Source organism: Amia ocellicauda, chromosome 1 (assembly GCF_036373705.1).
Source record: "Amia ocellicauda isolate fAmiCal2 chromosome 1, fAmiCal2.hap1, whole genome shotgun sequence".
Taxonomy (NCBI): domain Eukaryota; kingdom Metazoa; phylum Chordata; class Actinopteri; order Amiiformes; family Amiidae; genus Amia; species Amia ocellicauda.
This window is the reverse complement of record NC_089850.1, coordinates 40,315,164-40,341,763: the sequence shown is the minus strand read 5'-3', so window position 1 is coordinate 40,341,763 and position 26,600 is coordinate 40,315,164. Positions and strand designations below refer to the sequence as shown.

Below are 26,600 nucleotides of genomic sequence, written 5' to 3'. Positions count from 1 at the left end.
TCTTCATCATCATCATTATATAAACCTGCACACTTTCGGGCTTCCCGTCTAAGTTTCTTCCAATTTATTCTATTACTGCCTTTTACTTTACACTTCTTTATACCAGCAACTCTGCATACAACTCCAGTTGTATTTTTAGCTTTTTAGCTTTCTCAACTTCATATTTTCTTCTTTAAACTTTTACCTTGGCCTGACTTTCTATTATCCCTTCCCTCTCTGTTAGTGCTTTTTTTCTTCTATCAGTTTCCTTGTCTTTTGTGATGGATTACACAATATCACTATCTCCATAGCTTTCTTGTCTGTTTTCTGTTTCTTCCACCACTGGATGTGTTGCTCGTGCAACCACTCCGGGTCCCAGCCCTCCTTCTTCAGCTCTTTTCTTGTCTTTTCCTATTTCTCTAACAGGTACCCTGTTGTCACCCATTCTAATTTTCATGTTCTCAATTATGATTTTCACTAACCTTCTTTCTATTTACTTATATATGATCAACTAATGCTCAATTCCAGTTTACCCCCTGAATTGATTTAAACACATACACACATACATATTGCACAAAAACTATGCAACCCGTAGGATTTTTTCCACAGAAACTTTGCGACCCATAGGATTATTTTCCACAAAAACTATGTGACCCGTAGGATTTTTTTTCTTTCGCCCAGCCTTGTAAAGAGACAGTTTTCACATTACACCGTGTGACCCGTAAGCTCCGAGTTACGTACTCGCCCACTCCACCTCTATTGATCAGGTTTTATACTCTTTCAGGTTGCTACAGTAAAAGAAACAGTTACAAACACAACCGGTTCACAAAAGAAACAAACTTGTTACAAATTAATGGTGCATCTCCTTTGATCTGCATATAGTTCGTTTATATTGACAAAAAGTGCCTTACACTGAATACAAACTGCCCCCCAATTCTCTGTCTAAAATTTCCTATGGAAGGTGGTAATTTCAACATACTCACTCCTCCAGAGGCAGTTGAATTGGATGCCCATTTGCTCAGTCCGCTGGCTGGTCAATATCCCACCTTCGTCACTAAACTGTAGTGGTTTTAGTAAATCCTAGGATACATCGATGAGGAAGTAACAAGTTTATTACAGAAAACAAATACAGGTTAACCTGGAGCTCTCCTCTCACAGTGAAGAAAAGAACTGAGGATGTGAGTTAGAGAAGCCTTTTTGTATCTTCAGAGAAAATGGGTTACAGTCTTCTCTATCGGAAGTGATTGCATCTTATTAAAATACAGTTGTACAAAATAGTTTACCACATACATAACAATTAACACAGACATAAATTTGTTACTGTTGTTAAAGTGTTTGATGAGTTGATTGGTGCTGGTCAGCATTCGTAGGCAGCAGATGTTTATCAAATACCTGTGCCCCAAAACACAACCTTTATACTGTTTAACTGTTTCAGCTGATTGAATATCCTAGAATACAGTGGCTGAATGAAATCATGAGAAGACAATGCTTGATTGAAGTAACCCCTCAGACAGAAATGCTTTAAGAACTAATAATTAAAGTAGCCCACAGAACAGAGTATATACAAACTAATGATTGCTTTATAGACCAGACTGAATTAGCAACATGAAACCATTAATAATATATAGAGAATATAAAGGAAATAATAAAAGTAAATGTTCCCACTACACTCAAAATTGATTCACTTTCTAAAATTATAGGATGGTCAAATTATCCATCCTTTCAACAGCAGAGAACATGCTGTTGAACAATGCTTCCTGTTGTTTCCATTGACATGAATACAGTACAAAAAGTAATGAGACTAGGACCTCAACCCCCCACCAATGAACTGTCTTGTCTCCATCCTCAGCATCCTCACAATACGCCAACAGAGGAAATAAAATGCACCATAAATACCTTCAGTCATTTTTATTTTTAATTAAACGAGAACAGGATACAAATAAAAACATAACCAACAACAAAATAATTTTAAAGAAATAAAGGAGCATTCAACCAGAGATGTAAGTTATACATAAGGGAGATAAAATCAGTAACCAAGCCTAATGGCATGAGAGGACAGAGGTCTGTCATTGATGGTTGTTGATCCATTTTCATTTGGTCAAATGCAGAACACAGTACATAACAAAGCATTACAAATGAGGCCTGCCCCCCACCACCCGAGAGTAATTTAATTTGAAGGGGCCATAGTTTGTGTAGATGATTATAACAATCTATATCCATATCATTGTTTCATGACTACACTGCCAGGGATTTATAAAATCAAAATGCCAAGAACTAATAGTTTGTTTTTCTATTGGCTTGATTGGAAAATGGATCTCTTGGCACACAAGAGAAACATTAAAGGAATCTGTCACCTAGAAAGATGAGACAGCTAATTTTAAGGTTAAACTGAATGTTTCTTAAAGGTGTTTTAAGCAGTACTGCATAACCCCTCTATAAATGGAAGATAGCCACGTTCGTTTGGTCAGAAATGTGCCTTCATAAGCTATATTTACTGTGTCCCTTTTGTAAATATTATATCCATATCACTTGTAAAGAAAGTGAACAGGCTCTTACAGTATATTCTATTTCCAGTAAATCTAAATCTTTGGTTTCCTGTGTTAAAGAGTCAAAATTCACCATATTTTTTAATTAACATCTAACACCAAAACTAAAGACAATAAACCAGGAAAGGGTTGTATTCTGCACGGCCTCTATTCCAGGACAGTTAAAAAATGCACTCCCTTACAATTCCAGTCTTGCTAACCACCCTAGGTTCATGAACCCCTTCTTATAATTGAAGGATGTTTTATTCATGCTTTACGCATATATCATTTTCTACATACCTTTCTTGTTTTACATTTCCTGTTACAACTTGAAAAGCCAATTGCATGAACATATTGGGGGATGAATGACATGCAACCATGTACAATGCTTCAAGTATTTTGTAACATTTGTTGCTGATGTTGAATGTCTCCAAAACAGGTATGCTGACTTTTAATATCTAAAGTGTTACACATTTAATGGAAAGCAGATCATACAGAGAAAGGTATAGGTATGAACTGACAGACTTGATAGCTCCATTACATAATGTCGTACATAGTTTAGAATATACACATTTGAATAGTGAAGAGCTTGTAAACAGATTCTAAAACGTTTTAAAGATAAATAATGTGTCTTTTTAAGACAATTTACTTTAAACAAAATTTAAAGACATTAAATAACAAAAACAAGTATCATTCAAGTATATATCCAAGAAGTAGCTGACAATGGCAGTAAATTATCTAGTAAGTATATTTGCAATGTTCACTTCAGCTGTGATAAAAGAAAAGATTAGTTTAAACACTGAATTTTGCATTACAATGTGGGAAATGTTAACTGTGAAATGTGGCAGGAACCTTTAGGAAGGTGGCTTCCATAAAATATTCCATATATTTAATTTACTGTCAGCTATATGTAGCAGTAGCTGTGCATCTATTGTAAACTCAGATCACAGATTATAATGAACCGAAGATCACATTACAATTAATTGCAGTCCTGGGAAAAAAAAAAGAAAAAAATAGATCAGTGTCCAAAGTAACATCAAATAATAAGGCAAATAAGGATACAAGTGTTTGAAACCCTGCAATTCTGCCTTTCAATGTCATATCTGTCTAATCAATTTTAAAGACACTGGACATGGATTTTCATATCCCACAGGACACAGAGGAACAGTATTTATACTTATTCATGTGAACAATATTTCCACAGGTATTATCTGGGAATGTTAAAGACAGGATATGAACTGTGAATCAGGTTGGCAAGAACTGTGCTGCACAAAACTGAAACCCTACCTCCCAGCAGCCAATATAGACCTTCTGTGTTTCTTTCTAAAAGGCAAGCATAAACCCATGTTCTGTTTTGCAGTGCCCTCTGCAACACTTGTCAAGCCAAAAGTCCCAATATGAAGAAACTAAAGAAAGGCCTCCACCCAAGATATACTACTTCCGAATCTCAGTATACAATGTGGAGACTGGTGTTCACAGTTGGGTGCTGGGCTTTGGGAAGTGCAGATGTTTTACAGAAGTGCAATGCATTCCAATACATTTTAAAGCATGGGTCTGGGGTAGCAGTTGTGGATGATGCACAAGTGGATGTCCTTAGTCCAAAAAACACGGAGAAAACTGCAAGTGAGCGAAGGAGTCTTGGAGGTATTTTAGACCTTAGAGAGGGAAATTCAGTTTTAAAGTCTATATATCTCCAATAAGTATTGTAACAAACCACCAGACATGGCACGCAGTAACTTTTACAGACATGAAGCAACATTTTTTTTTTTTTTACACTCTTGTGCTGAAGGAATGTCAGACATTCCTGAAGAGTGCTCTACTCGGCCAGTAATTGGGCCACACTCCCTCTGTTCAGTAGTCCATTCCCTCATCACTTTCATACCAGTCGGAGGGAGCGTCTGTGCCAAAGTAACGATCTCCAAAATTACCTGGAAGATAAAACAGCAAGTGTGCACACACAAATGCATCAAATATAGAAATCTCTGATAATATGACAAGTAACTTATATTGCACTAGCCTGGGTTTTAAATAAAATTAAAAACTGAAGAAAAACTCCAGACGAATAATCTAAATTGTGCAACAAGAGGAGTTGACAACAATATCATGGTAGTAGACCAGAATTATGTGTCTTTCCTGCCATGTGTGAAGCACTGTTATGGCAGTGAATAATTATCAGTACAAAGCAAACAATCAATGCATAGAGAATGGTAAAGGGGCTTATTATGCCAGGCCCCCGTATCAGTACCAGTATAATCCAAGTATCGCTTTAAACTAGTCTATTGCATAATACCTGAGCACCAGAATGGTTAAAGGTCTAACTCATTATGGCTACAAATACAGACTATAACAATGAACAAACTTCAATTTACTACAGCAGTTGGGCTTCCCTGAGAAACATTCCAGAAGAAAGGGGACACACAGGGTACCAATGGAAGAATTTCAAAATGGGTGTGACATCAATGTGCTCACCTATCCCTGGGATGATGTGGAATTCATCATTGACCTTCTTGTCCACGGCAGTGGTGATGATGCGCACCTTGGGAAAGGCGTAGGCCACCGAGTGCACGCCCATTTCTGCCATCAGTAGAGACAGCAGGAAGATCTTGTCCTCCTGCACATCGTGGTCCTAAGTGAAAGACACACTCTACTTTAGAGTCGCAATCATTTTGCATTCATCTTCTGCTGCTCTCTTATTGCAATCTTTCAAAAATACAGGCTCACTGCTGACCTACAAGAAAGGACAAATCATACAACAGGGCACCCAATCTTGTACTGCCAGATCATTTTCTCATGAGTAAACCTGGAAAAAACACATTAAGAGCTTGTGAGTTCATTTGGATACACTAGTGGCCTATTTGTCTGTTAGATACTGCTGCTTACTTATACATTTGTAAATTGGAATTACAAAACTATAGCCTTAACAAATCCAAGTCTATAAAGATTAATCTGAAAGGGGAGCTTCCAGGGTATTCTGGTTAGTTAATAGAATTTAAAAACAAATTTGCTTCAGGCCCATTTCATGTATTCTGTTTGACCCGATGGGATGGTCAAGAGTGAAGAGAGAATTGAGATGCAAGAAACCAGTGTGTGATACTTACTAGTAACACTCTCACAGCCATCAGAGCAGCAGCCCCAGTAGACACAGTGCTGTCCATTAAAATTACATAGTCTTCACTTATATCTTTAGGCAATCGAAGATAGTGCAGCTGGAATACAAATCAGACATATTAAGCATTAAAGCATCTCACGACAGTAAGTTGCTATTATACATTGCTGCAAGGCAAGAGTGGCATTGTTTCCATTTATACAACATCCAGACTGCATTCTGTGCACGCCTTGCTTTGACACAAGTGTGGCAAGTGACCTCACTGAATGAAATTAATGGACGTCATAAAGTAACATTATATAGTAAACTATATATATATATGAACTATGTATGTTTCTTGTTGGCAAATCATTCAGGCCATTAATAGCTGGCAGTCTTAAGGCCATGTGCTAGATAACAGGCTTGCGTTCAAATATTTATTTTTGCAGCAGGTTTGAAATGTGTATTCTAGATAATTTATATGTTCATAGTTAGAGAAGTGCCTGAATTTGCCATTTCATATCACTGAGAACAATCCCTCTGCATCAGTAAAGAACAGGAGCACCTGGAGTGCGCAAGAGTGCCAACATCAAGACCCGTATCCACTCTGATGCCCGTTATTGTTGCCTGATCTGTGCCCCACCCACAGTGAATGAATTCCCAAATAATGAGTGTACTATGCATAGTGGCCAGATTGCCTACAGGGGAAAAGAGAACTACATCAAAAGAATGGGATCACTCCCTCTCCCGCACCTCGGGCTCCCCAGTGTCGTGATTGGTTTGTATCAGTATCTTCCCCAGGCGGATGTCTTTACACACGGCCATGAGTGCTTGTTCCATCGTCTCTCCGGCTCGCAGGATGGAAACACCCGTTATCTAACGGAGAAACAGTGAGGAGTCAGAGGCAGGGCTCAGATACAAACAGACACAGAACCAGAGTCCCCACCACTGATTTCACTTCTCTTATTCAGAAGGTGAGCTACAGACCAGTGTTGCATAGTTGGCATAATTACTGCAACAATAACAACGATGTTCAGAGACCTGAATAAAAACCGTAATTCTTGAAAGCAGTGTTTCGAACCATAAAAGATGATTGAATGGCACAGTCTTGTTACTTCTTATTTGATAAGAACTCAGAAGCTATAATACCCTCGTCTGCTAAAGACCAGATGGGTTTTCATACATTTTTATGATGAAGCCTGCTTTAAAGTTTTTACACCCACCTGAGGCATCGACTGGAATAATATAAAAAATTGTCTGACACACTTAACAAACAGCCATTTCCCATTTACCAGCGCAAGACGATCTTCTAAATCATCTTGGATGCAAATACAGCTAAGCACTGTCTAGACTGCAAGAAAAATCCAAGAAAATCTGGACTGCACGTAATATGTGTCTGAACCCAAGTGGTTAAGGATGTGAAAGTTTATATCCCTAAACAGTAAACCATTACAGAAATATGTACCTCTCTTTTATGATGGAATACATTTGCAACACATTACAAAAGACATCTAAAATAAAGGCAAATTATTAATTATCAGTAAAAGCAATGAGTCACTATGTCGGGGGGGTGGGGGGGAACTAAAAACATTTGGAAGTATCAAACTCCAATATTACCACTGTGACTGTGACGGCCCGACCAGGCCATAGCCTGTTTAAGACCAAACAGCTGACTAGGTCACCCGCCACTGTGGAATTACACACCTGGTGCCAGGTTTCATCATTAATCTCTCTCAAACATTGCTGAAATAGAGATTTAATCACTAACTGCAATTCTGAAGACAACCCCACTGTGAAACACCGGAGAGTGTGTATGCGAGAGAGAGAGAGGTAGAGGAGTATCAGGGGGTAGGGTTACTCCATGTGTGATGTCATTCGCCAAAGTTCAGGCAGTGAGAGATATATTTATCAACTTATCATTAAAACTAGTGTTTTACAACTCTATATGAACTACATATTCTTTATACTAGAAAGGAAATAAGCATGTTTTCTGTTATTAATAATTACAAGAAATGCTGTTCAGTTATCTTTTAAGCCTACTGATGTTTAAGGAACCCCTGGAATTGAATATTGTATACTTAGATTTTAGATGTACATTATGCACTTTCAATGTAAAGGTATTATTTTGTCATGAAATTAGTTGATGCCCTACCCTTTTGCCACTGAGCCTCTTCCCTTCATAGGTGGTTCCCTGTGGAGTCTCCACAGACACAGGCTGAGGAGAGAAGCAACAGAGGTGAGCATGGAAAACTAATGGAAAATGTTCTCCTGCCAATTTCCCCCAGCATTTAGTGACTGCCTTTTTTTCTTTGTTTTAATAGAACTACTGTAACAGACTGACAGGCTCTGAGGAAGCAATATTTTGGCTTTTATTAAAAAGGAATAAAGTGATGGTGCATTTTCTACTTTTTCTCACTCTGGTTGTTTTCAATGCACCAGTGATAAAACAGATCACAACTGCAGATTTTTAAACTTTTAAAAGGAAACTTTCTTCTTTGTCTGGTTGATCTCTAAATCAAAAATAAAGAATGCTAGATTATTGAATCATTATTTCAGCTGTAATGGTACAAATTAGGATTTGAATACCAATATTCTATAAATTTTTCCTAAGGCTTAATTACATTTTCTAACAGGTGCCTTCTGGGCTGGAGAGCATGACAGAGACTCTTTAATGAACCTGGAAGATGTTTAAAATCAAAGGATTTCTCTCGTGAACAAGAAGAAAGCACTCACCTTGAGAGGCAAGAAGGAGAGAGCATGCTCAATCAGAAGCCTCATTAATCTCTTTGAGTAGAAAATAAATTCATCCCGATTTGTGTCTTTATTCCTGCAGACAAAAAAAAGTGATTTATAGCACAAGGGAAACAGTGGTGTTTGGGCGTCCATTATAAAATAATCACAGCATGGGTTCAAGAGACCCAGAGTCAGAGTGGGTCTGGATTGTGCATATTGTTTTACACTCCACACTGGCTCAAGAGTCTTAGCTTTCAAGGGCACTGATCACATTATTAAACACAATGTAGAGCTGTGGCAACCAGTAGACTTTTATGTAAACCATGCTTGTTTGCAAAGTTATTTAACAACATAGAGAGCACCTTAATAACAACATAATTTACATTCAGCACCAGATTTTAGGAATAAATAAGTATTAACATAAATGTTACTTTCCAGAAACATTATAACGAAGCTGAGAAATCTAAGTCATAACAAGTGTTGTCTTCACCAGAACTACAACAGAGAAACCGTATGAATGCAGAATCCTAAATGAATGTAAAACCAGGAATGAAATCCGTTAATAAATAAATAAATAAATACATAAATACAAGCATACATAAATAATCAAACAAACTCCTAATACAAAGCCCTCTTTGAAAAGTGTGGGCAAGGCTGGGTCAGTGTGCTGTGCTGTACCTGATGATGGTGTGCATGCCCCTGACCTGAGGGGTGCTCTCCATCACACTGAGGGTCTTGGGCAGGGGCTGGCCTTGGTGTGCTGACGCCAAAGCCGCTCTGGAGACAGAGACGAGACTGTCAGAACAGACTGTCTGCACAGAAATCTTTCCCACAGCAGACTCACTACAAACACTTCCATCCCAAAACAACCAAAAGAAAGGCAAGAAAAAAAAAAGAGCAAAAACTTTCGTCTTTTTTTTTCCTTTGATTTTAGTGCTTTTGGAATTATCACAGCTGCAAGCAAGGGGTATCTGTATGGACATGCTGGCAACAACAATAGAAGACTGCAAGCTGTCAATGGAAAGTTTCAGTATATCAAACCAAATTAGAAAACACAGAGAGGCGTGCTTAGATGATGCTCTGAATGTAGTTCTGATGTGCTTGTGTTTCACAGCACCACCACATGCCTTTAGCTGAGAGAGCAAAACCCGGTGAAACTTTCCTGCTCTGAAACATCTCTGGAGTGGAGCAGCAAGATTCTCAGTTGGTTTCTTACACAGACAGCTTACTGATTTTTGCTTTCAGATTTCAGTGAAGAATAAGAATTCATTTTTTTGTTTGTTTGTTTTTTCACTTTCAGTAAAGTATGTTTTATTACATAAAATCGACACTGTCAGCGCTGACTCTGCAGTTTTCAAAAATGTATTAAAAAAAAAAAAAGGAGACTCCACTGAGTTGAAGATGTCTGAAAAATGTATGGATGTTTGGGGACAAAGGGGCTATTGAAACATTTTGTACATTTACTACTGTAAATTCAGACACACAGATTTCAAGGATTTAGGAAGCTCATCGGACGTAATCCCCAAATATTAAAAAGTGGTGTCTTTTAAATACTTGATCTGCACTGTGCTGTGGCAGTTCATTTTTCTATCTTCCACTGTAACGGACAAGAGAAAGAAGCTCATGAAGATGGAACAAGCAACAATAAGACTGTCAAAATATAAAGTAAACTGAATACTGTCTTCACCTGTTGCTACAGTTTAATGTGTAATTTAAACTGTTAATGTTGTTACACATGCAAATTCATCTGGTTACTAAAACAATGCCACATTCCATCCAGTTTAAATGGAAAACAACTTATATTTTAACAGGTTTGCTTCATTCTTGTTGCCAACAATGAAAAAGCTTGGATTTTGTTTTTCCTTGTTATTTAATTGTAAATTTATCTTGAGGAAGGCAGGCCAGAGTTAAAGGAAGCCAGAAATGGAAAACAACTATGTAATAAAAATCAAGCCACTAAAAAAAATTCAATACAAAAAAAGTATTGGAAGAACAACTACAAGAACAACAAAAACATCTTAAATGTTTGTTTTCTTAAAAGATTATGAGTTAAAAAAAAAAAAGTTGAAAAACAAACAAACAAAAAACTAAAAATAAGATACACGAGTTTATCCTCACATATCCCAGCGGAGTTTCCTCTGTAGAAGGTGACAATTATTCATTGCGGGACAAGTGATGACAAAGACAGAAAAAAAAGACAGAAAGAAAAGACATCTGAATTAGACACTAGCACAGAGAAGAGCACAAAGTCAGTTTCATAGGGAGCTGAGAGAGAAGAGGTGTACAGAGAGTTCAAAACCCCACAGCATTTTTAAGGCTTTCCACACTTGCCGTGGAGCAGGCAGGGCACAAATGCTCGCCACGGGGGTTTGGACACTCCTTTGGAAGGAGTTATTTAGATGGTAATGAGCTCTAAGAAATATATCCCGTCTTCAGCAACAGTTGGCGTCACAGTCCAGTAGCTGAAACGTAGACTGAAACAGTACCTTTCGTACTGCACGTAATTGTTGAATGTGCTTCTGTTAATTCATATTGAGTGCAATCAGTTCAAGAAAAGTAACTCAATGTCATTCAAACATTCAGTCATTTCATTTAAAAAACAGCCAACTAGTAGATTACTCAAAGATGTATAGATACCCTTCAGTCTTTATGTTTTTAGTTCACGGAAGAGAGCAGATGCACTAAACAGAATTAATTCAGTTTCAACACTAACTACATTGAGATGGTGGTTTATTTGGATAAATAAATAAGAAAAACATTTTCAAACTGTTTTTGTTACCTTACATTTTTTAAAGCAGAATTTATGAGGGGTGAAAAATTAGTCTTGCAGCCTGAGAGGAGACGGTAGAGCTGGGTACAACCATCGAAATAACAGAAACCTAGCATTAGCAATAGCCGCGGTAATCATATTTAAAAAGTGGTCCAGAAGGAAATGTACAGCAGCCCTTAATGCCTGATGGTGTCCTATATAATCTATATAGGAGACTTTGATCATTACCCAAGACATAGAATCAAGGAACAAGTGTACATTTTGTTACATTTAGATTTTTCTTCAAGGAGGTTACTGATTGGCTTAAGCCCGAAGCTTAAGTCGATTTAATTCTTGACTGTAACTACAGGTGAAAACTATCACGATTGACAATCAAAAAATGCTCATCTGTGATGTTAAGTACGTGAATCAAGAAAGCCAAACAAAGTTATTATTATAATTAAGTTAATAGGTCATGTGAAGAGTGTCTCTTATTGTATAAGAGATGTCATCTAATGCAGATTGGGAGAGAGGATCATGAAGCGAAGCCGGGCTGCGATCTGTGTTGTTTTCATGCTGGTTAAATGTAACTATTTAACACAAATGTACAGTCTGTGAAACCTGCACCACTATCATGTGTCCAGAAATGTAGTTGGTAATGTTTTTTAATACTGATAAAAATACACAGGATGGCATTTGTAGAAAAGATCTTTTGGGAAATTTTGAATTATTATTATAAGTAATTCAGTAGACCGCTTTATTTAAGGTGACCTACAAATCACATTTTCAATAATAAATATTTTATTATATTCAATCATTGAATCTTTTAACTGTTGCATGCATGGTTGAACAAAAATGCAAGACAGAAGGCTCTAGAAAGAAAGAACAGTCCCGTACGAATCCTCCAAACTGGTATAGCAGAGGCCAATTTAACAAGATCACCCCCACAATGCCCTGCTAATATGCCCTGGAAAGACTAAGGGTACAAGCTCCACAAGCCAATCTGTATTCGACCTAAGGACTGTCTTTTCAAAGGGTTCACATTCAGAAGTGGTAGAGAATGGTTTGGTCATCAGTCTGCAGTATCATCAATGGGTAGAAAGAGCTAAGCTGTACATGTGTCCTTTTGTCCTCTTTTTAAGTGTAACTGAATTTTATAAAAGAAAAGGAAAACAACAACAGATATGTGGATGATAGACAGTTTTACGTTACCCCTCAGTCATACCTCACTGTGATTTCACGCTGAGATGGTTAGAGTGCATTCGGTCAGGGTTTAGCAAGTATTTCATTAAAAACACACGCAGGGAGGAGAGAAATAAAACAAAAAACAAAAGAAAACATGAAATGTCACTCCCAACAGCCAAGCCATTCAAACAAACAAACATCAAGAAAATATATAAAATATATATATATTTTTTTTAGGTCAATCTCACTAATCAAAAATATCAAACTATAGTGGGGTTTACATATTCCTACACATTTGCCATGAATCACACTGTGCATATCTCTAATATGAACCTAATGTTTCTACATCATTACCATAGTGGTTTCACTTCTCGCAACCTTTCCAGTTTTGGCCTATGATAAATGACATCCTGGAAAACAGTTTAGCATTTTACATTTCAAGGCAGTTGTTTTGCATTCATGATGTTATATTAACTATCAGCCATTGCTAAAGCAATCTATTTGATCTAAATGCTGCTTGCCAGGCAAATTATCATTGCACAGCAGAAGAAAATAAATGTATGCAGTTTTCTTTTGTATGCCCTATCTGTTAAGAGAAATAACCATTTTTATTTTCTTTCTTATTTTCTTTCTTATTTTATTGTCTTGTTTAAGATTTCAAATATTAATTCAATTAATGATTCTCCAATGTTTTGGGTTAAAACAGATCAAAAGTGAAACATAAAAAAACATACTCATGGCAAAATGTAGCATGCACATTGGACCACTGTATTTTGGTTTTATCAGAATTCTGACTGTGAAATATTTGACAGTATAATGTCACCGTGCTGGATATCCAGTGTACACAATTCACACACAGTGTACACAGTCTTCATCATTCACAAAACATTTCTAAATTCATGGTAATGAATGAATGTGTTTCCCACTTATGATAAACACAAAAGTCCCTAGACATAAACACTGTCTTGCAAGGAATATGTTTTCTGTTTCAATGCCCCATTGGTGCTTGAGTACCTGGGAGCCTGTAGTTTTGTCAGTGAGAGCTGTGCCAGTTCTTGGTCTGAAAATACACATTTCAGAGGACCCATGTACAGTGTAGCGTATTCATCTCTCCACAGCATGTAAGGGGCTTGTGGCAGTGAAGAGAGATGAAATACTATGCAAATCCATATTTATGAAAAATGACCAAAACTAAACTAAATAAATGACCATAATAATAGAAAAACACTCAGTTAGTTCTCATGGCAATCAGTCCACAAGAGTGGTACCCAAGGTGGTAATTCTGAAAATAAAATGTTTGTAAACGGTGTTTAAAATTATTCTACTACAACAATCCAAAACATTTTAAAGTTTGGAGGATGTGTAAAGGTAATTAAGAGTTGTTCTGTAAAACATTAGTGCATTCAGATTGTGTGATTTACTGGAGCTTTGTATCTGCAGTATCCTTTGCTTCTATAGAAAAAGTTTCTCTAGATGTCCAGGTCACCTCAACTGGGAATAACATACTTATTCAAGAGCAAATTAAAAGGAGTTTCTTATTGTGGAAATAATAGTTGTCCACTTTCGCAACCATTGCTAAGGCTCACTGACCTCAACGGCAGTCCTCAAAACTGCATTGGTCTAAAACTTTATGAAGTTTAACTGAAGCCTTGATGACCCACGAAAAGGAATAGTAAGAATTTACAGGAATCTCCACACAGGAGAAGGGTCCTAAAACAATGTATATGTGGCGGATGAAATAAACGCAGATGCTGCTCGCAGGGTAATATTTCTCTTTCAGAGATCAGTCATTAAAAGTATTAAACGCTTCACATTATTTGTATAAAATGCATTATTTAACATGCTTAGCCTTGCATTCTCTTTTAGAACTTTCCATTAAATGAGATGATGCAATACAAAGGCCTGGCAATATAAATCACATCTCTTAAAGATCATAAAGTTTTATTGCCTCACATGAAGTACCCACTGTGACGCTTGTGAATCGTTATGTTAATTCACAATTTCAGTCTGTATATTCCTTGCAGAAACCAAAAGGATGCAATCCATCTCAGATTTCCAAATACATATTTAAAGCCATTGTAAATTATGCGTACAATTATAATTACTCTTTCTCTACCTCCATTTAAAACTGCCCATTCCTATTCAGCTTGACTCGCCAGCACCTCCCCACACAAACCTGGGAGATTCAGAGGTGTGTTTAAGTTATCCAAGAATTACAAAATGCTGTCTGTTCATTCTCTATCCAAAATGGTTGCAGATTTGCCAGGACAACTGGATTACAGAGACAGCTCTCACTGCCACACCAGCCTGACGTACCTATTGCAGGACACACCGGAGGTAACCCAGGTTTACTGAACGCACCCCCGTGACCCTGGGCCACATTTGCAGTCAGTGTGCCAGTTGCACAGCCTGGATCGACGCCTGCAGTCTCCAAGCTGTGGGACTCAGCCTGCTCTCCTGCTGTAAGCTTTTATCACAGAAGTAATTTGGGAGCACCTTCATATTTGCATTTCAATACCAATTATGTTCCAGGTCACACATGATCGTATTAATTGGATAAAATGGAATATACTGCACTATAAAAGCAGAACTTTCAAAACCTGGTCAGTTGGTTTTATTGTGCAAGAGATGTTGCTTTCACCAATGAAAACTAAGGCCTGAAGTATTGGAGCAATCCATTTTTTACGTGCTTCAGATGTGGGCTGTTAAAGAAATTAAACATGGAAAGGGCAGGACGGGTGGGGGAACACATTAAACACATTACTACAATTTGGTTTTGTCAACAATGAAATGCACAACAGATATCAAGTAGATAATAGTGACACACAGAGATACCTTGTATATGACAAGTACTACATGGCAGCAAATACCTCACAAAGCGGAGTCTCTGGAAAAAGCATTAAACTCTTGTAACTACCTTAAAATGCAGGCATGTGTGCAGTACATAGTCGGTGTGACCAAGAAGTTAACTGTTAGATGCAAGGACTGCTGGAAGAGAGGACCTGAAGGAAGTCTAATGTAACCTAACAAATACAACTGCAAAACATCTTCAACATCTGAAGGTAACCCATTCCTTTCTCTGCCCCACAACTACTACTGGGGTGCTGGTCTCACATACCTTCTCCAGCTGACTATGGACATGCTGCACAATGAGGTCCAGGGCTACAAAGTTTTCTCCCCCTGAAACAACAGACACTGTCAGACACCAGAGGGCAGCAAAGGAAGCTGAATTGTATCATTATGAGGATGATTACTGGAATTTCTCTTTTGTATATATTAATTATTTTTATAAATTCAAATATATTTTGTATTAAGAGGAAAATAAAACCATATTGCTATACCAATCTCTTGAATACAAATCTACAAAAAAGCAGGAAAAAATGAATATGAATGACTGTTTTAGCTGATGACAACCACTAGAGGTCTCTGCAGCTTAAGCAGAAGTCTCTTGACCAGGTCACAGAATGAGAGGAAGTTGTATTGCATGATTTAGACTTAATTTAAATTAGTAAAATGGCTTTCTTTTGCAGCTTTTCATTCAAAAAATATGTCTGCTTTACATTCCACCTGAAGCAGAAATTACAAACCATCACCCCCACCCAGATGGATGTAGTGTGCTGTAGGAGGTGATGTATAGAAGAAAACTACAACCAAGGTCCTGTCTAGACTATGGACACATACTATCCCATGGTCCTTCGTGGCAAGGGCATAATTCTGGTCTCATGGCTAAATACAAATAATAATCTGTATTCTGCCCTACCTCTACCCACTAACTCAACCTTGTAATAGAGGTCTTAAGCTCAAAAGGGTTTCCTGGTTAAACAGAATCAATTAATGAGAGTGAATTAAATTGTTTTCAGGAGCAATGTCTTACCCCTTGGGACCACAATGTCGGCCACCTGCACTGTGGGTTCGATGTACTGCTCAAAGCTCGGTTTCACAAACTTGTTGTACTGTTTGATGACGCCTGTGATGTCCCGGCCTCGCTCTGAAATGTCTCTCTTCAGGCGGCGAACGAGCCGGATGTCAGAGTCTGTGTCCACGAACACTTTCATATCCAGCAGCTGGGAACAACAAGTGCAGAGCAAGCATGTGATGAATCCAGACCAGAACAAAACAGCTCGTGCAGTTTCCATTTCAGCCTTGCATTCTGATGAAATATTTCTGTGTGCTTTGAGAAGGGATGTAGTGGGAAGTTAGAGATTGACAGATGAGGGCTGATATTAGCTTGCAGTAGAGTCCCTGGGTTAGTGGTTGATTAGGCATTTATGTAGATGTACTTTAACAGATGCAGCATATAATCATATATACCACATCGCTTTACATATGTTACAGGAAAATGACAGATTTGTTCCTCAACACGTTCTGCAGTCAGAAATTTACAGTGTATTCCTACTGTGCACATGTGCAGAAAAACGAAAGATCGAGGAGTAGGGTAAGAAAGGATTGCTGTTATTTCTTAATTTAAACAATACATGAGTCAGTGCCAGTTTACGTGCACTCTGCTTTAGACATTCCTCACTGCATGAAAATATACAGGCGATAGCAGGGTGCTCCATCAGATTAATCAGCTGTGGCCTAGTGCTCTGAAACAGGGCCAGCGTTCCCCTTGTATTGTTTGTTTCTCATTTTTTAGCGCTATATACTGCCCGCCGCCGAGCTCTTGCTCACAGTGTGCAGCTGTAGTATTCAGCTGATTTTCAGCCACCAAATAAAAGCAGGATATCTGAAGTGAAAATAAATAAAGAACTAAATAAAAATAAAAAATCATCTTTTCTTCCCCCTTCCTTACTCAGAACCGTTGTACCACTTCATTAATCTCGTTATATCCCATCTCTGCAGGCTGGCAGCTCCATTAATCACCCGCGCCTGCAGAAAAGAGCCGGCCCATCTAGCAGTAATGACGAATGCAGCCAAACGGAGAGCCGAGCTTCTCTCCCTGACAACACCATAATCACAAAACTAATGGGTCAGGCCCGGCTCCCTGCCTTTGCTCCTCCAGTCAACAGATAGTAAAGGTTAAACATAACACATTAAAAAAAAGAGCAACAATAACAACAACAGACTAACTTTTCTCTTTATTTGCTCTCAGTCTCGGCACATACACTGTGTGTGGTACAGTGCTTTGCAGAGGCTGAAAAGTAAGGTGGGTCTCTTCATGCTTGGTGCAGGTTTTTATTTGTTTTTTAATATTCATCCCTGTATAAACCACAAGATAATCTCTATGGCCACGAAATAGTGACCACTGTTAGGAAAGGGCCACAGGGGAATTAAGTGAAAAAAAATTAGCTTTGCATGGTATTCAACTTGAGGGGGGAAAGCAAAAACTAAAACTTTAGGGCCACTGCACAGCCAATAGTGAGAAGACAAACTCTCTGCCCATCCCTGCACAACTTCCAGAGGAAAGAACACAAAATTCCTATGAACACTTCCTGAGACGTTTAAGAAGAAATGCTCCTGAGATTTGAAGGGAGACGGAATTATTGCTCCTGACAGGGTTAGGCTGATAGTTATGGCTATAGCAAGAATCAGGGTTATAGTAAATTCTAAGGGGTAGGGCTAAGGCCATAATTAGGGTTAAAGATAGGGGTTAGGGTTATAGTTAACAAGACTATAAATTCTCATTACCATAGAAGAATCTAAATGAGATTAAATGTATTTCAAAAAATAGGAAATAGAGAATATTTCACACATTTGGACCTTAGCACACGAGGGATCATTTCAGCTTAAGCAGTTGGCATGCCGCAGGCCCGGCACAGCTCTCGGGTGATGGAGTGCTGGGACACAACCCCAGGGAAATGGAGCAGAGAGTGGGGTCAGCTCTGAATCCCTCCCCACTCATCCGGAGTGGATTTAAACACTGAAAGAGTTTGGCAGGAGAGCAATCTGTGGTTTTCACACGAGGCAGTGGGATCATTACCGTCTGTTGGTAAACTTTTCAGTCTTACCGGCATGTCAACTTCCAGCACTCCATTCAAGGAAAGAAATACAGTGGTTAGTAAAACCAGCAGTTTTTATAGAGCCAGAGACTGAAGCCTTTCCTAAAACTCTGGATAAAAAAAGACCATTCTACCTTTTGCCCTCAAAGGCGTCTTTAAAAGAAAAAAAAAAACCTGAAAGGCTTATTTAGCTTAATAAATAGTCAATCACTTTACCTTCAAAAGTTCCTTGTTTGCAAAAGCCAGAATTCCTTCAAATATTACTACATTGGCTCCGTAGACGGTTTTCTGAAAAAACAAAAACAAATTAATATTAATAATACAGAAATGTGAAACCTTTTCAAACTAAGGTGTAAAGCAGGGGTGTCAAACTCATATTAGGTAGTGAGCCGGATTTGTTCAAATGAGACCTCATGGGGGCCAGATAATTTTTTGCTAAAATCAATTTGACTCTACACATGGATATTTATGCAGCTTGTGGATTTATTATTTGAAATCATTCAAGAAGGCCTACAGATACCAATGAATTGTTGGCACATGAAAATAACACACAATGTATTATTACATAAAGCAAAAGAGAGAACTGCAACAAATACATGTTGAACAGAAAGCATTTTCCTCTGCAACATTGACAGGAATACATTCCAAGTAGAAGAGAGAAGTGCACCAAATAGCCGATCATAAGTGCCATAGAAAGCATGTTTTCTATTTATGTTAACTATTAATAATTACATATTGTGCTTGAATATCTGTGTTATTCATTAATTATACATTTGAAAGAATGCAGGTTATAGTTATAAAACGCCAAATGTCTGTCCAGAATAGCTGTACCAATCAATCAGAAATTCCATGTTGGCACATGAAAACACCAAAATGTAAAATTACAAAAAGTAGAAGAGAGAAGTGTAAGAAGATTGCCTATTATAAGTGCCACAATACAACTATTAACAACAATAATTACATATTGTGTTTGAATATCTGAGTAATTAATTAACTATAAATTTGTCCAGAATAGCTGTTTAGATACCGTGGTTAATGCAGCTGCCTGTGATCAGTAGGTTTTGAACCCAGTGTGCTATAGGGAGGCTATGACATTTTCACTTGCTGGTTTGAGCTCAGATTGAGCTGAAACAGGGATTACCCGCAAATAAACATATATTGGAAATGGAGATTGAAGAGAGCTCGTTTTGGAAATGCCGTATATATGAACATGACTGATTCAGGGGCATCAGTGATACTGGCAATGACAGATCATTCGTTGGTTTGTGCCAGTGGTGTGAAAACATTGATAGTGAAACGCAAGGTCCAAATGACACAGAGTGCTTTTACTCTACTGATCAATAAGCGATTGTTACTGCACATAGTACAGAGTGCAATAGCGCAGCACATCGCACACAAAATAATGATTCACGGACATTATCAGCGAAGAAGCATTTATTGCGATGCTATATATTCGTGGAGTAAAAGTGTTCACCTGGAGAGGGCTGTCACAATGCAGTGTGAGGTACGAGCTCCTGCAGGGAAAGTGGAGAAACGTGTCCTGTGTGGACTGTACGAGCTGTCAGGTATGCAGGCAAAATATATAGTAAATAGTTTACTGAAATACAAAGCTAAAGTGAGTACAAGCACTGTATGTTGAAAACAAAGTTTACACGGTGTTGAAAATGTTTACTTTAGTGTACAATTATGTTTTGATAAATGCAATAGTTATTTTTGAACTAGAAAATATTGCTTTTGAGCATTATTCCAATATTTACGTTTGCACTTTTTTCATTCCATTATTGTATGCTGTTTTTGAGCTTTTTGCTTATTGTAGGTTATATAGTTATTCATGTTTTGACTGCAGTGTGCGCGTTTAGAAAAAAAAGTGTACTGATGTTATTTATAGCAATAATATTCATGTTTTATGGTCATATTTCAATTTAAATACTCTATTTGTGCTATGTAAATGTAAATGTTTGATTTGATATTCATGAGTAAAACTTCTGAGTTTTTTATACGATAGTTTGCCTGAGCTATCGGTTACAAAGACTGGCTTTGGCGGTTGTAGGTAGTTCAAAATGTCGGCGCTTCTAGTGTTAATTAATGTATCATATCATAGAAACCTCTTATTTTGCTTATTACACATAGTTGATACTGTATGCAAACTTTTTTTTGTTTGTTTGTTTGTTTGTTTTTTTACCCAAAACATCTCGGGCCGAATGAAACCTGCTGGCGGGCCAGATTCGGCCCGTGGGCCATATCTTTGACATCCCTGGTGTAAAGCTTCATACTGCAAAGTGCCACACATTAACAATGCGTATAAAAAAGGTTTATCTGCCCTTACTACAGAGGAATCACTAGTAGTGACCAAGAAGGGTACATGGAGGTCTAACAGTTAACTTAAGCAGCATGGCACAATTCTGATAAATAGCCTTGGTTAGTAAAATAGTCTGGAAAAACATGCAACAAGGCATCACTGACACAATACTGAATAATCAAATAGTGTATATTTCCAGGAAGTCAAACATGTTCAAAATAAGTACTGAAACGTTTGTTTTAACTTTTCCAAGGCAAAAACAAAAACAAAACATTGAGTGACACTGTGGGCAGAAATCTCAAACAATAAACTTCTAAATGTCAGTGCAAAGAAACAACCTTGAGTCAAGGTGCACTTTTCTCAACTTTCTTCCTGATCTCCTAGCTCCTTCGTGCATTGATTCCCAGGCACTAATGAAGGGCAAAAGGTGCGCTGGGGGAGGCTGTTCTGGCTGCCATCTCCAGCAGCCCACTGTCGGGAACAGGGAGAGGCATTCGCTTTTCATTACAGCTAAACAAAATGTTTGCCTGCGAGCCTCAGCCCCACTTCATCTTCCTTCACAGTGCATTTTCATCTCTTTGCAGCTGATTTACTCATTTAATTTCAGCTATTTGTTTCATGTAATTACAATCTTCTGCAGTTATCAGATACCAGATAATGGGATTTTTAGGAAGCAATCTCTGAGGTCACTAAGCAGAGCTGTGTTGTCGGCAACTCCCTCATTAACAGTGGCAGCCACTGGTGCGATCAGAATGGAGTGGGTTATCAGTTTTAATGGGGCGGCTACCACTTTTAGAATCAATTTGTAACAGGTATCTAGAAATTCACCCCCCATCTAAAATGAGGAATTTATAGCAACAGGACAAGGACTGTTCTCCTGGAGCCCCTTTTTCTGCAGTTGTTTATCTCTGAATATCGTGTTCACTCCCAGCACCATATGAAAAATTAATGGTTAGGCAAAGCCTAACTATCACACACAAAATCACACACACTGAAGTGCTTTAAGCCCTTAAAGGGGTGGTGGGGTGGGGGGGTTGTGAGTGCTGACAAATACACTGTCGACCGGGCAAGGGTGCTTACGGTTAGTCGACAGAGGATGGGGGGCATGGACAGAAACTTGCAGAGAAATGCCAAGTCATCAGAAATCATTATTTGTAGACTGCTTGTCTGTTTCCTATGCAAACAAATCAGCCACGATAATATAAGGTAAAATTATCACTTCCCCCGTCATGCATGTAATCTAGCGAAGAAGCGTGACCGCAGTCGGGCTGTCCCTTATGTCGAACCATATTGCTACTTCACTCTTGTTAATGGGAGGGACAGAGATTACAACTAGGTTTACATGCTTAAAATGTACTGGAGGAGTATAGCGCACAACAATAAGACACTAACAGAATCAAGCAGTGTGCCTAGCATAACCAGTGCTGAGTGTTAATGAAAATAATGGTAATGAAAATGTAATCTCCAGAAATAATGACAAGTAAACATTGTGCAAAAAGAGATGTGTGTAAAAGACAGACCTGACATGTCAAGTCAACACCAAATTATGCACTGACATCTCTAGTACTGTATGGTACTTTCAAAGTGGTCATCACGCAAAACGATAATCTCTCATTATTTCTGCCTGACTGTTGAAGAGGAGATGAATGGTGAAATATCTGACTAAAAGCTGGAATGGGCCATTACTGCACAAAGGGTGCTGACGCAACATAATCTGGTACATATATTCATAATTACACACAACAAAATCAACCCATTATAATGTCCCAATACTTAAAGGATTCTTAATAAGTGTCTGGTATTATTCAGGCATGAAATTACATTCACTACTGAGGAAAATAAAAGAATGAGGGAACCTGTTTACATCTTAACAAAAAAGCTGGCAGCTCATTCTTCGATTTTACAGTTAACTTTTGAACGCTCATTTTGGGAACTTTTAAAGCTTGAAATGCATTATTGTTTTCTCAATGTGAAGCTTAATTGACTGTAGGGTAAATGGGACATAAAGGAAAAAAAATGGATCATCATTACTGGTTTTTAACTAAAGCCAAAATCCTTAATTGGCAGAAACTGCAGTAGTGCTTATGTAGACAGCACTAAGAGTCCAATTTGGAAGAGAACAGCCATTAATCATAATCTGAATGCTACATAAATGGGTGTTTAAAATTGCATCAAAACCTGGGAGCCACAGTATCCAGCAAAAGTGTATTTTTATGCCTCAGTGTGAGAATTCTAGTGCAGGCAGAAGATAATGTGGTTTACACCTTCTAGCAGTGGAAGCCAAAATCACATGCCAAAATCATTAATAAAACACCTAAAAAAAAAAGGATTAAATGGGGAATAAAACATCTTGATATGTACTGCTCTTCAACATAATAGCTGGATTATAGATCACTACACTTAATACTTACCACATCATGCCAACAACCTGAAGTTATGAAATTAAACAATTACATTAACACTCCTCTATATTGTATAACAAGACCAATACACTTTCCATGGGAAAAGCATCAGAAAGCAACAATCAGTCCCTACAGTGCATACATGAGACACCCACAAGTTTCTAGGCAAGGCCACTTTTCTACCCCTGCCCCTGTCCCCAGGCTTACCCATTCCTTGCGGCGGCTGTGTGTGGTGAAGTCGTACACAGGCACTTTGATGCTCTTCCCTTTCTTTAGCTTTCTCAGCACTGTGACTAGCAGCTCAAAGTCAAAGGCATCTGGATGATCAAAGTTGTACTCGTTCTTGGCTGCCAACTCCTGCTTGTCTTTGCTCAGCACCTGTACGGTAGGAGCCAAAGGGTTGCAATGAATACAGACGCTGCCATACAATACTAGGGGTCCACTGGTTAAAGGCTCTAAATAGAACAGACATACAGTAATACAAGTATTCATACATATAGTTATTTTTAAATAACTTTAGAGAACTGCGTTACCCCCCACCCCCAGGAGTATCAACTCAACTGTGGTTGCCTGGAAGATGCCTTTCATTTCCACCACAGGGCCATTTGTTCAGCATTACTGTAGCTCACCTTGTAGAAAGAGTCCATGGACAGCAGCACCACCCAGGGCACATCCAAGGCCTCTATAATCTTATTTGCCACAGTGGTCTTTCCTGAAGCACTGCCACCACACAGCCCTGTCAGAGACACACACACACAAACCTCAGCACAAGTGTGATGAAGTTTCATGTGTAAGGCAACAACTTGCTTAAAGGTCATATGGCAGCAGTTACAAACAAAAGTAAATAAATACCCAAGTCCACTATTGCCTTTTTGCCTTATTTTGAATGCTTCTTTCCAGGTAGAGCTCAGCTGGCCAGTGTAGCCTAGCTAGAGGAATTGCCCACAGCTGCTCAGCCCCACGTGTGAAATCACATCACTATGTTTCACTAACCTGGACTCTTTCATAAAACTATAACCAAAAACTAAAACGTGGCCTGCAAACTTTCTTCATCACTGTCTAACTGTTTTCTCCAAAGCACAGGGCTGAAAACACTTCATGTCTCGTTTCCTTTTCTTTTTTCTGCACTGTCCCAATCGCCATCTGAGACACTCTTTTGTTTTCTCTCAGGATACATTTTCCTTATCTCTGACCTTTGATACAAGTTAATTATTCCACTTCAAAGATTTTTTTCCAATTTCCAGAAATCTAAAGGAGCCAGGGAGGTCACGAGGATGGGGTTTTATAGGAATAATCAACCAAAACACACCCAAGTGTGAAATTGTAACCTGTCAGCTAGGCTTGCTGAAAGGTAACAGACTGCATACTAATGATAACAGCCAGGGCCCCTGTGGCCATCGTCTCTGTAATAGACTCTTCAATTTTACACCATTTGGAACAAAGTGCTTCTGCTGTGTGCTTTACATGGCTAATTTAATTTGCATATCCAGAGCACTTCATACATTCACCAGAACAAGGACAAAAGGACTTCAGAAAGTACAAGCCTTCCATGACAGATCCAGCAAATGAGTGGGATTGGTTAATGCTGAAAGACTGGATTTCTCATATGAACTTCCAAAAAAATCTGTTGTTCATATTTTACTACTTTAAGAAAAACAGATTTTACTTTCCTGTAAATAACTGTGTAAATATGGAAGGTCCTGGCGAAATGTACAAGTACCTTCTAAACTAACAGTGTTCTTCATATCCATAACATTCTAGTTTGCTTAAGCTGTTAATCCAATGAGAAATAATTCGTAAAGTTATATATATTTATTTACCAATAACGAAGGCTTCCTTGAAGGTGGTTCCTGTGACATTGTACCAGGGCGGTCTCCCTGCAGTGTAGATGGTGCGTTTGTTGGTCCTCAGTAGAGGGGGCTCTGTTTTGCTCTGGCTGGTGGTCCGTTTGCGTGGAGACAGAGAGGGAGTGAGGGGACACCTGCGAAAGAGGCTGTCTAAAGAATCCTCTCCACTGCCACTACGAGACCAAAGACAGAGAATAGTTAAAGAAACGTTCAACCGAAAATCAGCCCAAAGGCCCGTATAGTTCACCACCTAAAGAATTTTGTGATTTAATCTTCAAAGGTTTGTCCTTTAAAGAGCACAGAGCATTAGATTGCTCAAACTCAAACTGATCTGCCCAAATAGGTTTGTGAGAAGAGATGTCACTCATTCTTTCTTCAAAACAACAACCAAACGTGACAAAAGAGAATCCAGTAGAAATTCCCATTCTCTGTAGCTACTGCATTTTGATCAGATGAACTCTATCAGTTGTGATTGGTTTTTAGTTTTCTATTTTATTATTTTAACATCCAAATGTTTAGTTCATACAGGCAGGGACACAGTGCAGTGTATATGCTGGTAAACGGCACATACCCACTTATTTAAGCGTAAACATCGCACTTTCATGGCTTTTATTTTAATTTGTGTGATTATTCATAACTATACCATTTGGACACTGCATTGTTTATGTATATCATAGTCAAAGCAATATAGCATTGTATTTGCTCATGCAAAGTCAAAGACACAAACGTCATTGGTGAATTTTGTATTTTCTCTAATCAACTGAAAACACTGCAATCATTAAATTTTAAAAAACAGTGTTTATGTAAACATTTGGAGGTGGATGTTTGGATTGAGCTATACATAAATGTTTAATGATGGGTTTGTACATGTTTGACAAGTTAATTTAAATGTGCATTATGTTAAATAATCAGTATTGGTTGTTCTTGATATGATTAAATTCTGATACTTAAAATTAAGCAGGAACGCAGTATATGACACATATAGTGAGTGTGTTACTAAAAATTGCCCATATGTACGAGTGTGAGCACATATACAATAGTTAAACGTCAGAGCTGTCCCGAAGCCACGTGTCTCTCCATAGTATGTGACATATGTCGCAGCTCTACATCTATATTGACACTATAGGTGACATAAATTAAACAAACGAAACTAATATATATATATATATATATTTGGATTTTACATAACATGTAAAATATTATTTAATAATGCGCTTAATGGAAATCATATTCAAGTAGAGTTGATGTGATTAATATAAACATTTCTTCTTACGGATTTTATTTCCGATTTACATCACGACAAATCTTAACAAAACAAAAATATTTAATGAGACAAAATCTGTGTTCGGCGGTGATGTATGGATCACAGCATCACTCCAGCAGCGGTGCTTCTGTATCAGCCGGGAAGTCACATGCGGCCACAACGTTTTAATTCCTGTATTAATTCACTCTCAGCGCTTCTGATCTCCTTCATATCTCCTGTAGCTACCTGTCAGCCCTAAATATAGGGCGGTCTTCTTCTACTTCGCATTGGTGCGGTGCTTGAACAGCCACTTGGTCCATATTCACTGCCATGTTTTCATCTGATGATGTCCGTAAAGCAGTGCTGCTGAAAAGAGCGGAAGTGGGCAGACAGTTTCAGTAACGCGGTGCATGCTGGGATTGTGGTTTCTGCCTTGAGGTGGCATTATTGGACTACATATTGCAAAAAGAATAAAGTTGCTGTTTTAAGCTTTTTTATCTAGCTTTGCAATGAATACCATATTCTCCAACAATTCTGTATACTTTGGAGAGAGGGAAAATATATGTGAATAATATATTAATTTCATTTTTGGATGAAAACCTTTGATTGAAGCC

At 38.2% G+C, this 26,600-nt stretch overlaps 1 protein-coding gene across 2 annotated transcripts; it reads right to left on the bottom strand.

Moving 5' to 3' along the window:
• Positions 1-1,872: 1,872 nt before the first annotated feature.
• Positions 1,873-26,352, bottom strand: LOC136749988 (uridine-cytidine kinase-like 1). Of its 2 annotated transcripts, none has more exons than XM_066704693.1 (15): positions 26,233-26,352; positions 24,717-24,916; positions 23,526-23,632; positions 23,104-23,274; positions 18,412-18,483; positions 16,131-16,320; positions 15,375-15,436; positions 12,297-12,313; positions 9,001-9,099; positions 8,323-8,416; positions 7,742-7,804; positions 6,343-6,465; positions 5,603-5,710; positions 4,974-5,130; positions 1,873-4,432 (listed from the first exon to the last, which is right to left on the bottom strand). In XM_066704693.1, the coding sequence occupies exons 1-15, from the start codon at positions 26,316-26,318 to the stop codon at positions 4,356-4,358; spliced, it is 1,626 nt and encodes a 541-aa protein (XP_066560790.1). In that variant the 5' UTR covers positions 26,319-26,352; the 3' UTR covers positions 1,873-4,355. The 2 variants fall into 2 exon arrangements, with proteins under 2 accessions (XP_066560790.1, XP_066560780.1); XM_066704683.1 differs by lacking the exon at positions 12,297-12,313 and adding an exon at positions 10,441-10,460.
• Between the last annotated feature and the right edge of the window lie 248 nt (positions 26,353-26,600).